This window comes from Struthio camelus, chromosome 1 (assembly GCF_040807025.1).
Source record: "Struthio camelus isolate bStrCam1 chromosome 1, bStrCam1.hap1, whole genome shotgun sequence".
NCBI classification, from domain to species: Eukaryota; Metazoa; Chordata; class Aves; order Struthioniformes; family Struthionidae; genus Struthio; species Struthio camelus.
The window spans coordinates 193,732,316-193,750,835 of NC_090942.1; the positions used below are offsets into that span (position 1 = coordinate 193,732,316).

General features: G+C 39.8%; 1 protein-coding gene across 6 annotated transcripts in view; it reads left to right on the plus strand.

Moving 5' to 3' along the window:
- Window positions 1-18,520, plus strand: part of WDFY2 (WD repeat and FYVE domain containing 2) — an 82,177-nt gene that overhangs the window by 31,428 nt on the left and 32,229 nt on the right. For all 6 annotated transcript variants that reach the window (XR_011138640.1, XR_011138643.1, XR_011138641.1 and 3 more), the window contains exons 2-4: window positions 4,048-4,115; window positions 10,205-10,278; window positions 16,355-16,409. Coding sequence is in view for 2 of the 6 variants with exons in the window: in XM_068929908.1 (XP_068786009.1) it covers window positions 4,048-4,115; window positions 10,205-10,278; window positions 16,355-16,409 (197 nt within the window). In the remaining 4 variants the exon portion in view is untranslated. The remainder of the gene's footprint in view (window positions 1-4,047; window positions 4,116-10,204; window positions 10,279-16,354; window positions 16,410-18,520) is intronic.

Genomic DNA, 18,520 nt, shown 5'->3' on the forward strand with positions numbered 1-18,520 from the left:
ACAGTATTGCAACATGCAAGCATCCATAGACAGTGCTTAGACGTCTTAGGTATGTCTGTATTGCATGCAGCATAATTTTTCCCTTAACTTCACGTAAAGCACCAAGAATAAAAGACAGGAATCCTGCCTATGGTTCAGTTGCAGGGCTCAACCCCACAGCTCAGAGTGGCACCCATTTTTCCAGCAGCAAGACAGCAGGAGCCTCAGGCTGGAACAAGGCCTGAGCAGAGAATTTTGCCGCATGCACACCAGCATTGTGCAGATTCATATTTCTTGGCACGCTGCAGGCTAAATGCGCAAAGTAGGATTTCTACAGGCAAAATATCTTAATCATCAGAAAGAAGATACCATGTTATGTATAACTGATTGAATCGGTTTCTGTAGATGACAATTAAGTGCAGGGCTGCCGTGCTGAGGTGTATGTGCTGCTGTTGCCATAGGCGCTGCCTCAGCAGTAGTGTGAATAACATCTGAGCAAGTGAAGATGTACCTCATGCACAGTATGCAGCCCCACAGGATGTTTGAGACCTGCTGGCAAAACCACAGGCACCTGGACTTGAGACACATACCCTTGGGCATAACAGGTAGAAGCAGTTTTTCTTTTAAAATGTATATTTTCACATGCACCTAATATATGAGGAGTTAGCCTGTCTTTTGCGTGGTGGAATTATTTTGATGTAGTCTGTCTTGTTTAAAAAAAATCTGTAGATGAAATCAGTCATCTCTGTTATGAAAGCACTAGAAAAGTATCTGTTGATTTGACAGGTTCGCAAAGTCTGTGCAAGCCAGTTCAGTGGAGAGGCCAAAGGGACGATGCATGGCCATGGAGATGCCTCGTGATTCGTTCTAGAGCAGCTGACGAGTGGAGCTGCCTGGGTGGGGACTTGGTGTTGCAGTTCAGTAACCGCTCAGCCAGCAAGTAGTCTTCCTGCAAAATGTCCTTAATAAGTACATTTTTATTCACATTTGGGTTTTTTTTGGCTTTCCTTAGAGACTTTAAAAGCTCTATGTTTTACTTCTAGTAGGTGTTAGTTTTGTTAGGAAGTATATAAAAATGTGCAGAAAGGCAGTCAAGAAAAAGACGCTGTCTCCTATCAGCACTTGGCATCTGCCAGGTTCAGTTGTTAGCAGTGTGTTCTGCGGCCTCAGTCTCCTCAGAGAACATGTTACTTACCCAGAAAAGGTTAATGAACTGAGGTCAGTTTTCCTTCTTTCAATAAAAGGCTCTGTCTAATCTAGGGATCTAATAGAAGAAAATCATAATCCATCACTTTCTGACCTAAGTAAGAATTTTTACACTTTTATTTCAACTTATGCTTAAATACTGGAATTTCATTGTAATGCTTAACTTTTAAATAGTTGTTTTAGAGATGCTTACCGTAACTGTCCTTGATTATTAAAAATAAAAGTTTAAAATTTCTAATGGTTTTCTTCATTTGAAATGGTTTACTGAGGAGAGAAGTATTTCTCTAATGAGTTACATGAACTGACTTGCTGATTATGTTGCCTCGCAGACACCTTCGGGTTAGATAACGTCCTTTCATACTCGTTCTTAGAATATAAAAATTAAACTTATCATTATTTTCTTAGATATTTACTTACTCTTTTTTTTACTTATTTTCCTCCTTTAATTTGTTTCTTATTTTGCATGCATTAGTCATTGAATTGAAATACATATGACTAGGTAAAGAAATGGAAGGAACATACTATGTACTTACAGAATAGGCCCAGAACAGTGAAAGTGTTTTCACTTTTAACAAACAACCTCTACCAGATTTTTTATTTTTCTTTAACTTAAGCAAAAGATGTTTTGTTTCAATGTAACTTTATTAGCAATGTTAACATTAACATAATTTTCAAATTAAGTAGTAAGCCTATATTGTTTCAGTGGGTGCAGTTTAAAAAAACCCTCAAAGCATCTGAATTATTGCCCTTTTTGCAAATAAACTTGATTTTTATTTCCTTCAGCTTTTGAAAGTTTTGTTTTATAAATAGTCTTTTTTTTTGACAAGTTGAATAATAATCTATAATATGTTTTATCTCACTGGATTTGTTATTTGCCAGAACCTTAAAGTGGAAGAGAAAGGCAGTCTGTCCAAGCCTGGGAGTTTTGAAACCGGTAGCACTGAAATATATAGGTTGGGAGGCCAAGAAAGACATCTCAGATTAAATGTAGTGATTTCAGTTGCCTGTGATTTATCCCATTATATTTTTGGACATGCCCTTTCTCTTCCACAATTACTTCAGTTGTGGAGGATAAACATGTTAATAAGAGCTTGTCTATTTGGGAACGGAGCGGTTGATCCATTTCCAGAATCACAGTGACCACCTTTTTAGCAAGCCGCACTAGACCATGTCCCAGACCTGGGGTTACAACCCTGTGGCTGCAGGCTTTAAAAGGAGGATGTCATATTCCCAGAGCTTTGTGTTGAGGTTGGTACACAACTGGTATGGTTATCTAAAGTGAGAAACGACAGAAGGATTTGACCATCTCACTATCTGCAATATGATAGTAATATTATCAGCCAATTAAGTCATCCCCAAAAAAGTATTAGTAGTTTTCTTTCAGTTGTGCTGAGGTCCTGCTGATGTGTTTGTTTCAAAAGGGCCGTTAGACTTAGGAGGTAATCGTACTGAATTGTGTATGTTTGAGCAATTTGTGAGAGCCTTCTAACACTGGCACTTGCTTACCCAGCGAAGCGTTACTTTTTAGAGCAGCATACAGTCTCGAAGTGTGTGTATGAGGCCTTTGTTACTAAAACAGTGCACCTTGTGTAGTGCTCAGATATGCAGGTCTCTGAATTATTGGTGAAAAATCAGTTTGGATGCAGGGCAGGATGAGTAGAAGACTGGTTTTGGATATATGCAATCCAGGAGGAACACATTAGTGCAGCCCTCTTTTTTTTTTTTTTTTTTTTTTTTTTTACATTTGCATACTAATGTATTTAAAGGATAGATAACTGATTTTCAAATTACTTCTATTATGTCATATGACGCTAGATTTGCTTATATAATATTTTAGTTCAATTAATATTATTGCTCTAAACTTTTACCGGCTGTAAAGGTTGAAATCTGCTTTTCTGTGAAAAAGAGATAACAACAGGACCACGTAGCCCTCTCCACATGCCGTATTTCCCCATGTTTCCTGAGCTGGAAAGAGTCATTCTTATTTGTTTGTTTTCTTAATGCTATCATACATGAGTTATAGATTTGCTACTACAGAATAAGGCTTGCAGTTAACAATAGTTTTTTAGATCCCACTTGTAACTACCATTACATGCTAACTTTAGGGGAAAAGAATAAACTGACATGGGCAGTGTGAGCTGAAACGTATTGGGCTCCGTTAGCAAGATGCTGTCTAGGATAACTAAATTTTCTAGATAAGGTTAATACATTCAGTGTGAATCAGCTACATACAGAATACAGTATTATATACGAGGATTACTGGTTAAAATTAGAGATAATAAGGATTTGAAGAAATGTAAGGGAGGTAGGAGTTGACTGAAATAGGGATGACAGTGGGCTATGCAGGAACAAGTAGGAGATTACTGCTGAGGTTAATTGGGGACTGGTTGCTTGCTGCTTTAATTGGTGATACTAGTATTAGACATGTTTTGATAAAATTAGCTGATAAAGTTACGGAAGAGTTTCAATAGAAACATCTGATGGGGGCAGATGGACCCAGGCCTACCTTGAAAGCAGGGGGAGGGATTCAGCGAAGTAGGAGGCTGGACAGGTGATATAGGAGTGCTTTGCTGGGCTTTCTGGTGTGTCCCAAATCCTCATCTGAGAGGTCAATGAACTGCAGTTCAGCTGAGATGTTGAGGCCTGCATAGTACCAAGGAAGATGCTACTCATAACCTTATGGAGGTTAATCTGAGGCTGCTGTATAGGGCTGCTCTAGGAATTTGCATATTTATTTTTCCTGTGAGCAAAATCATTTCATTTCAAGGATGGTCTTGTGCATTCCTCATCACCACAGTGTTTTCTTTCATGGTTACCTTTTAATTCTTCCTCACGTATCTATTGTGTTTTTTTCTTTTGTAGAACAGTTCGTGTGTGGCTGAAGAGAGACAGTGGGCAGTACTGGCCAAGCATATACCATGCAATGCCATGTAAGTATAAGTTCATTGTCTACTATGTATTGGCAAAATGATTTTGCTGGGTTTGATGAAGCTTCATGTTTATGACCATTTCCACGCTTGCCACTCCCTGTTAAATACTCTGCTTGAACAATCCTTTCAGCTGCTGTGAAGCTTTACCAAGTTGCGTACTAATACAAAATCCCATGTCTTAAAATTCAATGTAAATTATGTGATATTTTTACTGCTTTATTTTTACCTCTTACGTCCTTTTTTACCAAGTGCCAGTAACATTATTTTTACAAGCATTTAATGCAGCACAGCATTTACCTACAGCAGTCTATATTTTAGATTAGACACTGTGCTTGAAGTGGGAAAAGGAAACCTCTGGTAGATGGGGTGCCCTTCTCTTATAGGAAGGCCCAGTACCAGAGAAGGTTGGAGTACAGTCTCTTACCAGTGTGCCATGCAAAATGGCAACATGGATATAAAGACTTTAGGAGCTGGTGAAACATGTGGTGAAGATAGATGTGGGTACTCTGAAGTGGGCTAAGTAGGCACTAAAGGGAAAGTGGCAAGAAGCAATAGGATAAATGCAAGTGGAGGGTATTAGCACAGGGCAGGGTAAGGCTGATTGAAAAAACGGATGAGAACAAATCCTCACAGGGAGAATCCAGCAGTAGAGAGAGGGTAAAGGTTGCACTTCCGAAACATAAGAGGTAGAGTAGTGGCAGGAGACAAATATTACATCAAGGGATGAGTATTAAATGTGAAAGCAGATCGACAAAGGCTGGAGCTCAAAATGCAGCCTTGCATTCTGCCTCTAACAGAGTCCGTAAAGGTTTATAAGTCTGCAGTATAAATCACTCTGCCCTTCCCCCTGCATGTGCTCAGTCCATTAGAATGCAATGGTAAATGATTTTATTTGATAAGAACTTAATATCCAGTAGCTAATATGATAGAGGAGGTTACTAGTAGAGAAAGCAGATCTTCCAGTGAAGGAGCAGAAGCTTTTTACCGTGCTCAGATCTGGAAAACCAAGTCTATCTGATGGATCCCGCCAGTATGATGTGCTGTATGTCTCCCCTCCCAAAGAGGGTGTTCATGATTTAAAGAAATCGCAGATAACCGTCCATTTTTTCCAACAGATAGTTGAAGAAAGCACTTTCCTGGCTGTTTGTCATAACCCTTATGCTGAAGAGCATGCAGCTCACTATGAGGAGTTTAACAGGTGCTCCTCGGGCAGCTTCAAATATACTGCTGGGTTAGTCCATCTTTGGTGAGCTGATGAAGCTGCTGACCTTATGTCAGCATTAAAAACTTCTTCACTGTGAGGGTGTCTGAGCATTGGAACAGGTTGCCCAGAGAGGTAGTGGAGTCTCCTTCCCTGGAGATTTTCAAAACCCGTCTGGATGTGATCCTGGGCAATATGCTCTAGGTGACCCTGCTTGAGCAGGGAGGTTGGACTAGATGATCTCCAGAGGTCCCATCCAACCTAAACGATTCTGTGATTCTGTGATTAGCCCCAGCTCCACTGAGACATCGCTGCTGTGCGAAGAAAGTAGTATATTAAGGTAACACAACTATATTTGGAAGATGGCATCTGTCTCCATGATACATAAGACATTTAATAGATATAGCTCTGAAACAGTTCTGGTTCCACGGTGACATAAACTTGAGGCCCTAGAGTGGCCGCAGTGTTTGACTGCCTGCTCCAAGGAAGCATGAGTTTGGTAAACAGAGAAAAGGATCTCTCTTCTTCCTTTTTGCCATGAGCAAGCTTATGAGAATATATCAGGCCTTGAAGGTATTTTCTCTTCAATTTTTTGCTGAAAAAGGTATTAGAAACTAACTAGAGGTGTGGCTATCTTGCAGAGCTCTGCCACATTCGCTAGCAGTGGCCTAGGGTTCTCTTAACCTGACTGCAGAGATTTGCTTTCTCCAATCCAACTGTTGTGAAATGGCTCTTCTAGCAACTTGGCACTGATGCTTCTCTTTTTCTATGTGGTGTTTTTGCATGCATTTGCATTTTAAAATCCTGTTAGCTCTTCCTCCAGACTTAGAGAAGCTGCATTATTGCCAGTAACAGCAGTTGCACTGGACATGTTTGAGTAGGCCCCAGATCCACTGCAAGGATGTTATTTTAAAGCTTCTTCATGACTTTAAGTACCTAAGTGTTTCTTTGCTTAGAAGGTTGGTAAATTTTCGAGTCATCAGACATTAAAATTATGCCATGTTATCACTAGTTTCAAGAATGATTAGGTATAATTAGAGATTGGAGCAATGCCAATTAAATTGTTTTCAGCCATGGCTTTAAATCTGTAAACCACAGGATGAGCTCTTGAGTCAGTCTCTGCACCAGTCTGCACTGTACTGGAAAAGATCTTTTTGTCTGCTTGTGTGTGGATCATCTCTCTGATGGACCTCTCCTGTAGGTTCATGTCATTTTTTGTTGTCTAGAGAACAATAACTGTCTAGAGTTTTTTTGTAAAAAACGCATTAGGCATGAGGCTGCCTTGGTGCTGCTAGCAAACTGTGAAATTTGCAGTCCCACCTCTGCTACCCCATTAGTGTGACTCATGACTTTGGTTGCAGCATTGCAAGGCTTACACCGTTTTTTAATTTGTTCCGAGGTAGTCTTAAAAGCTGGATTTGCAGCATAGGCAGTCTGTGAGATGGGGAGGATGAGGTGCTGGTCTGAGTCACCTGTGTGCTTTGGATGAGCTCTGCACCCAAATGGCGCCACCAGGGCATTCTGAATGTGACAGCCATTAAATGTCTGGAAGAAAGATAACACTGTAGATTGCTTTCGACTGGGGACGTTTGCTGCTCTTTAGAGGTGGGGTTTCCCAAATATGACGTTTCATGCCCTGCCTGCGGATGTTTCTGTGACTGTAAAGCTGCGAACAACATAGCGATCACATTTTTGATAATCTCCGGTAGCACATGAGAGAGAAAGAGCTAGTGGCTGAATTTTTTGCAACGGTATCCTTTCAAACCAGATCTCTGCATAGCCAGGCCTTTGCAGAGAGCATGTGATGAAAAATCCCAGGGGCTATTATTTCTGTGGTCTTTTGCTGCCTTTCGCAGCCAGAGCTCCATAGCAGCGTTTAGCACTAAAAGGCTTTTTGAGAGCACCGGCACAGAGCGTGGTCACAGGGGCTAGAGGTAGGTTGTATTTATCAGTACTGAACCAATGGCAGACCTTGATCTGCTTTTAGAAACCAGCATAAACAAACCCAGTATCGAAAAGTCATGCTCTTAAATCATCAATAAAGCAAAGCAGGTAAGCTGGAAACTTGGCTAACGCTTCACCTTCATGTCAGAGTTGTCTCAGCAGCTGTATTAACAAAGGACCTCTGAACAGCTGGTTAATCCTCCCAATGGTTAGACTTGTAACCTTTAAACTTTTGGGTAGTGTCTGTACAGGAGATAAAAAGCTTATAGGCATGAAGTTACGAAAAGGAAAGGTATTGTAGTCGAGAGTAGTACGCTGTACCAGAAAAAAACACACCCAAGGAAAAACCTCTCTCAAATGCAGAACTCAGAAAAGGCTTTATTGTAATGAGGAACAGTGAAATATCCAGTATTTGAGGCGGGTAATAAACTACCTGTCTTATGATAGTTTTCATAGGTTACACTTTGCTTTGAAGAGGAGGGTAAAAACCTGTGCGAAGGCAAATATGTGCTTTTTAGGTCTGAAATTGCACCACTTCTAGACACTTCCAAGGTGGGAGGCCTCCAACTGCAGATGCAGAGTGTGTATTTCTCTTGTACTTCTGTCATCCTCTGATAGAGGTGACAGGCTGTTGGGAACATGAAGTATATAATTGGATTATTCCTGCGTAATTCAGTTTCTAAAGGCAAAAATCAGAGCATCAGTGTATATTTGCCCTGTATATAGGGGGAATAATACAACCAAACTTCTGCAGGAGGAATATCCTCCCCACCCTATGTAGCAGCTATGGGGCTCCTATCTTGTTCCACTCTGAAATCCAAACCATAGTAAGGCACTAAAGTAGAGGGCCTTCAGAGTGCTAATATTTTTCTGGCTGTTATTTTCAAAGGATCCTAAATCTCATTAGCTTGGGTGCCCCCCAACACGTGCACACTTTTTTGGCTCTCCTTTTAATAAGCCTAAGCGCTTATATATCGGAATGTCGTTGTCTAACTTTTACTAAAGCGTAAGCTGCTGCAGTCATGTCGCAACAAGTGATATCGCTTTAACTACATTGCTGTAGCTCGTGTGGGCATAATTTTAGTGCTGACGTAATGATTTCTCCAAGAGTACGTTACTGAAGAATTCCCTTAGGAAAATGATTATAGCAGAATAAGTGTCTTTACACTGCTATGTTTATGTACGCACGGGTCTGGAGCACAGGAGTGCTTTTTTTTATTAGCCCATCTCAAGCAATTGCTTGCACCTTTGTGTCTTAAGTACTTCAGGCTATTTGGGAAAAACATACTTCAAATAGCTGATTTACCTGAGAGGTTTTCTCTATGAGCTATTAATTGTCTTCAGATATATTAATTGTCCTTTCAATGTGTGCACAGTCTAGCTTTTTACAGCTAAAATACAGATTATGACAGCATTAAGCACCTTTAAAAGGATTTGATATTTACTCTGCTTAGAATTGTTTTTCTTTATTAGGTATTTTTTAATGTTCTCATTCCACTACAACACCACCGTCTGAAGAGCAGGTGAAACTGAAGAGTCAGGTTTACCTTTTCTGAGGAGGAGGTATAGAGAGGAGCACTTCAACACTGTTAGTAGCCCTAACTGAAGTGTTTTCATTATGACAATTTGCTTAGACTGAAGCTTTTTCTCTGATTTAATTGAGCCAGTCATTCCAGGAATGAAAGGAAAGAATAAAGAGAGCTGCCTGATGGGATGGGAATCTGGTAGGTTTTCTGCCTGCTACTGGTTATCCTGCAGGAAATGTTTGAAGGGGGAGTCAGTACAGAGGGTACAGCGATTTCTATTTAATAGCCAACACAGGATTTCCTCCTCTTCGTATAGCTCTACTGCCAACTAAACTGAGGATGATCTGCTGAGCTGTGGACCATTCAATCCTGGGTGAGACATTATGCAAGTCAAGAATATACCAGATAGGCAGTACTGCAAAAGGAAGGACTCAGCTAGTTAGTAACAAGAACACTACAAATAAGCATAATGGAGAATAGAAACCAACAGGGGAAAAAGCAGAACTAAAAGCATATCTGACTGGACTCTATGTACAAGAATATGTTTTTTAAGAAATTTGCCACTACAGAAGGGGCAAGATTCTCTGACCATAGCTACAGTTGGCAATTGCTACTGAAAAATTATTATTGAAGTTTTCTTTTGGGACAGCAAGACACCCAGCTGCATGCTGCTGTGTTAAGTAATTAAAACAATCCCTGCCTGCTGAATATAAGTTCACAATTTCTCAGTTAAACTAAACATAGCTCTTATTACAAAATTCTGGTTTTGCCCTGGCATGTGAACTTCACCTGATTCTCAAGAGAGCATAATATGACTTACCTGCATGCAATTTCAGAGTATATCCTGATGTTTATAGAGAAATATTGGTGTAAGAAAACAATGTCTACTTTCAACAGTCTTTTATTTTGACCATAGTGTATGATACTATAAGAGCGTTGTCTGTGGCAAAACTAGAGTAGGAGATCCAGAGTCGTGACTGGGATACCTATGAGTTAACTTTCTTACTCCAGGTATAAGATGCAAACCTCTGACATAACAAAATGTTTTATTTTATTGTCAGTAAAGTTCAGGCAAATGTAGGAAGCTAAATTATTCTGTTAAGTAATCTCTCAGATTCATACTGGAATGTCCGGTGTCTCTCATATGAAGATACCACCACTGCTCTTGTATGACACGGCAGTTTTCAGAAAGCTTCAGCAAGAAAAAATGAGGCAACTGGAGCAAATAGGTAGCTGTTACTCCATATCCTAATAGGATAGGGTTGAATGAATTGCAAGAACGCTTTTTTTAATGCTTGGAAGGGGCGAAATGATGAACACTGTCATAAGGCATGTTAGCTAGTTTTAGGCTTTCCAGAACTTCAAGATAATGAGGATCATGGTTTTGTTAACTTCATCAACATGTTCATTTTTTTCAGCTCCATGTTCATGCATGTCTTTTAACCCGGAAACCAGAAGGCTGTCCATAGGTCTAGACAATGGTACAATCTCAGTAAGTACATACAAAGATTTCTAGTTGAAATGCTTCCCTTTTGAGAAGTATGTGTGTGATGTTGTGGTGAGGATATTTTTGTTAGTGTTTGGGGAGAGAAATTTTACTGCTAGTAGAACTGAAGCTGTAGTGTAGAAAATGGAAGTTTATTACGAATTTCATGTTGACTGCCACATAGATATTGAGTGGATTTTACAGTATTTATTAGAGATCTAAACAAACTGACTTAATTTGCATATCTCTTAAAAATAACAACATAGAAAAACAGCTGTCGTTTTATTAAATTTGAGTGCCTTGTTAATCATGCCATACCAAAGTTTTCTGAAAGCAGCAATTAAGAGGAGAAAAATCATCTTCTGAGAGGCAGAAGGAGGATTTTGAATCCAAATCTAGCTGCTTTTCCAAACTTTGTGGTTCAGATTTTACGTTTTCATCTCACTTCCTTTGAAGGAGCTATTCCTAATTGATAGTGCTGTTGCTGAAAGATTTGGTTCATTAACATCTAAGAGGATCTGTGTGCATGGAAAGTAGACAGAATATTAAAACAGGATTCTGCCTTTCAGATTTGGGACAGAGAGTAGCAGTTGACCTTATTCCTTGGATCTGTCTTCTAGGGTGACTGGCTAAGAGCTATATTACTTAATAGACGAGAGCTGTGGGTCGGAGAGGTGTTTTTCACCTATATCTGATCAATAGGCTCCTCTTTCAGTTGAAGAACCTTTTACCACTGTTTCAGTCTCTTACTACTGGTGTCTCTGCCTTACAGGCTTTACAACTAAATTAATTTGTTTGCAGGTTGATACATGGGCAGCTGTCTGCACTAAAGTCAGCCTGGTATTTGGGAGAGGATGTATGACCCTTTTAGCTGTTGCCTGTGAGCTATATCAAAGATGTGAAGGTTTTGACCTATCAAGCTATTAATGGCTCAGTAACAGAGATTTTTGGTGCCCATAGGAGATTTCTGTTTTTGTATCTAGGCAATGGGACAGCTGCCAGAGAATTCTCTGCACCTCTGAAATTCCCTCCTTCCCACTCTTTGAAATAGCATTAGTTTGCCAGTCCTGCTAGGCACATTTGTTTCACCAGCCCTTTAAAGAATGTGAAAGCGACTATAAAGGAGAAGGTATTTAAATGCTCTGGCTTGATGTAAGAGATGTGTCCTTTGTCTTCAGGGCATTTTGCCTTGAAGAGTGGGAAGGTGCTTGAGTCTGAATGGAGTCAAATATTTTCCATTCTAAAGCTAAGACAGTAAATTAAATACGTGGGTGGTAAACCAACATGCGATTTTGGGTATTTATTAGTCTATACTGCTGTGTCTATAAGCAGATCCTATCTGTTGCCAAGCTGTGCTTTTTTCCTTTGTTCTGGATACAAGTATTTATGGGGGTTGGCTTGCTTGTGTTGCTTGGTTTAGTCGCCCATAGCCGCAGGCAGCTGTGTGGTAAAAGACTGTACAGAACGCATGCTCCACAAACTTCCGTGAGCAGCAAAATGCTTTACATCCCTCTGTAGCAAACCTAACACTTGTAAGAAAAGCCGCAACTGTAATGTGCTACAAGAAGTGGTGGAGGTATGGAGGAGAGAAGAAAGGAAAGGGTGGCCCCATATTCAAGTCTTTGCTGTATTGGGGTGTTGAAAAAGAATTCCCAGGCACTTGGAAGCAGGCTATAACTGCCTTCTGGAGGAAGTGGAAAATTTTCCTTCCTGGGCACAAATATGATGATGATCAGTTTAGACAAGAAAATGCAAATAGGGCACTCTAACCACAAAATAAGAGAACTTACTATCTTAGGGCACTCATTTTTAATTCTGTGACCTCAAAGGAAAGTACAGGTAACTTCCTCTGGTAGCCTCGGTATTTCGGAATTGGTCAGCTGTTCCCATACGCTTCTGGTTCACTTCTGGTAACGCTCAGCATCCTTGTATATGCTGAGTGCAGGGCAAAAAGGCTCTGTACTGACATTCTGCATTTTCACTTTGACTTTGTAAAAGGAGAGGACTCCTGGAAAATGGCATCATCTATCAGTATACATTGTAAATTCCTTGGTTTGCAAACTAGGCTGTGAATGGGTAAGACATAGGTAATATATAAAGGTTATTGACCCTTAGGATGGAATTCAGTTGCCTAAGCAGAGATCTCCAGAGACATTTTGGGATGTCTCACTTCATGTCCACCTGAAGGGTGTGGGTGTCCTGTAGACCCTGGGTCATATCAGCCAACCCCATGGCCCTGAGGAGTCTGAGGTGGCACACGACATGAGTGCAGGTTTTGTTTACCTTAATAGGAATCATTTGAGACAGGATACTGGTATCTGGAAAAAACTTCTTCACTGTGAGGGTGACAGAGCATTGGAACAGGCTGCCCAGAGAGGTGGTGGAGTCTCCTTCGCTGGAGATATTCAAAAGCCGTCTGGATGTGATCCTGGGCAATATGCTCTAGGTGACCCTGCTTGAACAGGGAGGTTGGACTACATGATCTCCAGAGGTCCCATCCAACCTAAACGATTCTGTGATTCTGTGATCATTTCCAAGCTGAGGATTTTCAGTGGTCATAGACTCAACAGGAGAAACTCATTGTGGGTGGTGGGTGTATATGTGAGGAAGGTGCACTCCATGAAGGTATAACTAAGAGTCTTCATGTACAAATATTGCGGGCACCAGACTGGACAGTCTTTTTCAGATGCTCAACACCTTTCTGCTTTGTGAAGGCTTTCATAGTACCAAGTCACTAATGGAATAAGCTTACCTTAAAGAGCAGAGACTGATAACTGACATTTTCAGTATGGCAAAGAAGGTAGCAAAGTCACTTCAAAAAAACTGAAGAGCAAAGAAAAATTTTGCCAGAAAAATGTTTATAAATCCCTGAGAGGAAGATTTTTGGTTTTGCCATCCTAGGTGCTCTAATATTCCCATTACCTCCTGTGCAAAAGGTGTGATAGGACTTTCTCTGTTCTGTTAAAAAACAAGCACTGACTGAGCTGAGTGAGTGACCTCAGCCTTTCTAGCTCATTAAGAAGAGCCAAACAGCTGTCTAATGAGAACTGAGTGTCAGCAGCTTTGCGAGGAGCAAAATATCTATGTATGGAAGGATAAACACCTCTCTCTGTTGGTAACATGTTTTTAAGAGATGCGGTCGGTTATTTCTGTGGTGCAGATGCACAATGAATGTGCAATTGGGCATGAATTTCTTGAGCAAGGTGCCCTGTGTTAAAATACCTGTCCATGGAAGCAATTAATACATTTGGCCTTGAGAGGGATAGGGGAATAAAAGCAATGGAAGAATATGTGATGATGTAAAAGGAAGCAGGAAGTAAAAGCTGGTGAAAGATTAGAAAATGCAAAACAGGGAGATGTATCTCCAAGTAACTCATACTTTAAAAGGAGGAAAGGAAAAGCGAGAAATCTTTTTAAAAAAAAAAAAAAGTGATGTCGAGTATTCGGGCTAATGGAACTGCATTTATTTTGTATTGTGTTACAGACATCTTAAACCAGTTCTTTCCTTTTTCTCTTTAGGAAGAGTGGTATGCCAATAGTAAATAGGTGCATTTTGTATTTAAGCATATGTAGGTAATCAATACTTGGCTGAACATTACTATTCTTGTTGTGCTTAATTCTTTGCTTTATACTTCAATAATAAATAGAGATATTCAAAAGCCTTTTCAGTCTTCCACTGAAGATATCTTAATAAGATGGTCATGTCAAATTTATTAACGGCAAAATGCCAGGAGAAAAATGAGAATGCAAACTACATTCTTTCTCCTGCCTGAAGTTCTGGTCACCTGTATCTGTGTGTCGTCACAGTGAAGTTTGGGGTTAGTGCCAGGACATCTGAATTGGTGGCAAAGGCAGACGTATTCTCGTACTGTGTGTTGCAGCAGTTAAAGCTGTTTCTCTTCAGTTAGCAACAGCAGAAAGTTAATATTCTCATAACAAAGAATGTTGCTTCAAGTGGTCATTGTAGTAAAGCATTTCATGTGGTAGTTTAGGATTCTTCAGGCAATGGTTAATGAAAACTACTTTCCCCAATAAGCAGATAAGGAGGTATAGCAGATCTTTAACGCTCCATGATTTTTAAAGTCAAGATGACCCTGGTACAGAAATCCAGCTGACTTAATTGATTTGTTACCGCTGTTCAAATAACACTCTCCATTGTAGTCTTCAACTGCTAGGGTGATATGAGGTGGATTAGAGTAAAACAACAGAAGATGAAGTAGAGCAATTCATGAGAACATATTTATAGCCAGCTTATAAGCAGAAACCTAGAAACAGCAAAATACATACGTGTCTCAACTCAGTCACAGTTGTTTTCCCAGAAGCTGGGGTCTGTAGATGTCCAGTAGATCAATATTGCAGGGCAGCCTCTCCACATCGGTGCTAAGCAGGACATCAGATGCAGTAGGATAGTCCTGGTGCTGGAAAGCTGTGAGTGGCTGCCTGGAGCAAGACGGCCTTGGTGGTACTGATTGCCTACAGTGACCCCACAGAAAATGTAGAGTGACTTACTTTATTCCATTTTGAAAACTAAAGGTTAACAGCAACTTCTTAATGGTTAACATGTCTCCAGATAGTTATGCACTTCTGTACACTAAATGATTAGTTTACTTTAGAAATAGTCTGTAGGCTTATAAAGCCTAGTCCTTTTTACGTGATTGTTGCACAGTGCTTTTGGCTTATAAATGAATATTTCACAGCTGTATGCCTTAAAATTTAGCTTATCTTATTCATATTTCTCTTATTTTCACATTACTTCCAGATTAAATCACTTAAGTTGTACTTCTTCTGTCTCCTAGGTAGGTTAGACCAGAGCATTTCTGTGTAGTTTGTTATAAATTATTAATAGGAAGTGTCTTTAGACTCCCTTGATTTTTTCCTATGTTTCTCTGAGTACTTGGTATATGCATGTAGATACCTGATGGTGGTTTGAAAACCAATTCGTGTGATGGTGCTGCTGTGATGGCCCACCTTCTGCCTGGATATTTGCTCCAGAGTAATGTTGCAGGAGTTTTGTTGTGGCCACTGTGTTTCCCCTGCTTTGAGTAGCTCTCCTCTTTGAAACAAGCAGCAGGGATACCCAGGTGCTCGTTCAGTTTAACCGTATGGGGTTTTTCTGAGAGTCAAGGCTGCCTCACAGACTGTTAGCTACTGTTTTTTGTCATGTCTTGAGTCAAAAGTGAGATCAGCAGTTAAACAGCAGCACAAGGGCAGCAGGACTGCATAGGTGTGTTCTTCCCTGGCGGTGGGAGCGAGCCAGGTTGGGTCATGCCACCTTCCTCTCCCCAGGCAGCAGGGTTTGTCCTAAGCCACACTCCGTGCCCACGCACAACTGCTTGTTAGCTATAAGGAAGCAGTAATGAAGTAAGAAAGTCTGTTTCTGAGATTCTGGAATAAGTATTAACCAATAGTGGGATAAAATCAAGTGAAAGTCCAGATTTAGTATTAGTCTGAACTGCTGAGAGACTTAAGCTGAGCAGAAATCTTAACATGTATTCCCATTATGGATCATTGATACGTAGTTTGAACTAAGAGGCTTCAAGGGGATCTTACATTTGGGGATCTTACATTTTTAAATTGGATTTCTGAAGTGTTTGGGTTGGGATGTGATGTATGCACACACACACACGCATGCATGCACATGTCTGTATGCACACCTGTGCACATAGCTGCACACAAATACACATACATGCAGATTTTTGCCCAAGCTTTCTGCCCAAGTCCTAAGGAAGCAAGTGTTTTGTGTATGCTGGATTTCAGGTCTCTCATTTTGCGGTAGGTTGACTCACAGCCAGCCATTTCTGTGGGCTTTTTTGAGTTTTTTTTTTTTTTTAATAATTCCTTTTTTATCTCCATTCTGTTTAGAAGCACTCTTGATGTGGTGTCTCAGCAGTTTTAAAAAGTGAAATAATTTGATTACTTAGATGGAGGTACTCAGAATTAGCAAAAGTATAGACACTGTTGTAATTGAAAGGGAGAGAGAGCTTTTGCTGGTAACAAATTCGAATGAAAACATTCTCAAACACTTTACATCTCTAAGCACTGTTTCTTTGTTTTTTTTCTTCCTTTCTTTTCCCTCCTCCAGGAATTCATTTTATCAGAAGATTACAACAAGATGACACTAGTGAAAAGTTACCAGGGTAAGAACTGTGATCCGTGTTAATTAGTTGGCATTGTCATTAATATTTTTTTAATGTTCTCTTAAGGAATATGAATGGAGATAATTCTCCTTTAATGTGATTGATTTTTTTTTTTTTTAACTAAAGTAGATGCTGGTTTTATCAATAGATCTTGATGCTTTGTTCTGAGATTACAAGACTTTTAAAGAGCTATTTTATGTTCTGTTTTTCCTTTAAGTGTTCCTTGGCAATATCTTTCTAGATAGCAAACTCCTCAAAATCCAGAGTGTGGGGAAGTAGGGGTATTTTTTTTTTTTATTTTAGTCTTCCACAGCCCAGTGAAAAAATGTAAGAAACTAAACCCATCTTTTTAGGGATGAGGCATTGAAGACTAGAGCTTTTTGCAGTTAGTCTGGTTACATTTCAGTGATGCCTGTTTCAGTAATCTCAAGATTATCAGTAGATAATATCATAGTAAAAGATCAAGAAATGCTGATCCATAACTTTCCTTTTCTGGTATTCACTAATGCAATGTTTTAAGAAACCTAGCTATTTATCCTTGTTAAACCTGTAAAGAACACTGCACTTGTGATAAGTATTGTTATAAAAGTAACAAATACATACTACATTTTGTTCTTCTCTCTCTTGCTGTTAGACTAAAGGATAGCACAATATTATTTGCTAAGCATTATGCTTCTATATAGAAGCCTCAGACGTGTTCGCTTGACATTTCTCACATACATTTTAAAATATGTATTTACTCATATGTTTAAGTTATATACCTTGAAAGGTTGAGAGGATAATGTAAATCTCCAAGTGAAGACTCTGGGGATCATTTTGTTACACTTAGATTTAAAGGTGTAAAGAGAATCTTGATTTCACAGAACATGGTTAAAATGTTTCTGCTTTTAAGTGTTTTACTTCAGCTCCGTCATGGATGCCTGGTGGGTTGTAAAATCAAGCTAGAAAGCCTAAATCGTTTCTTAGCTTGTGACAACTGAGCACAAAGATGATAATATATATATTTGATTCATAAATAAGATTGCTGCAGTCTTACTTTATAGATCTTTAATATCTGAATTTGTGATTCCTCTGCAATCACAAAAGTTTGACCCACCTAGGTTACATCTTCTAAGAGCTGTTGCACTGAATAATCACAGAATCACACAATGGTCCTACTGACTGTTCTATAGCTCCCTTTGTAATTAGCTTATCCATTTGCACATTTGGATTCAATCCTGTAGTCTAGTCACACTGATTACACTGATTAGGTAGCAGGGTGAGCTGAAACCTTCTCTTTTCTTTCTTCTCCATCTTTGACCATCATAATAGATTTATATTCTGATATATCACGTAAACAGATTTCATGCTGTTACTGAAGTGGTGTTCAAGCGCTTCCATTTGCTGCAATTTCTGCAGAGCGGTGCAGTATTGAGAATAGATAATAAATGCTCTTGCTTTCTTTGACTTTTTTCAGCAAACAAATGGAAAGGGACAACTCTTTGTAAGATACCAGGTGTGTCTTAGGAGCTTAGTGCACAGCACAGGTTCTTTTTAGGTGCAGGACCTCCTTGAGCCCCAGCATATTTGCTGCGCAAAGCTTATGTGTGATGCCAATATGCAGGTAGGGGGTTTCTCCTGGTGAGACCAACCTGGAGGCACGAGTTGCCTTGGAAGATTGTCGTGCTAGTTTGTCTAGAAGGACCAGGGTGCCATGTAGCCCACCCTGTTGATAAAGGGGAAAACAAGGTACTGAAGCATGGAGTGGGACATGTCAGTTCTGGGGTCCTTTAGCAGTGATTGCTCATAGGACACATTTACAAGAACAGGATTCTGGAGGTCTCTACAGGTTTGTTCATGCCCTGACATGCATTTTCAACACCAATACCTTTCTTAGGTGATCATTGTCAAAATAAAAGTAGCTTTTTATAGAATACTCCAAAAGTTGAATCTTGATCTATTTCATTCAGCCTTTGGACTTAAGCTCCTCATTAGTGATTGCAGAAGGTCACAAATGGAGGAGGCAGAACTCAGGTCATGTATCTTGGAGGTGGTATTCTGCTCCCTCAGAGACCACCTTTGTTGCCAAGCTCTTGAGAGAGAGGGCTGAAAATTTTGGGAGCACTCTTTTC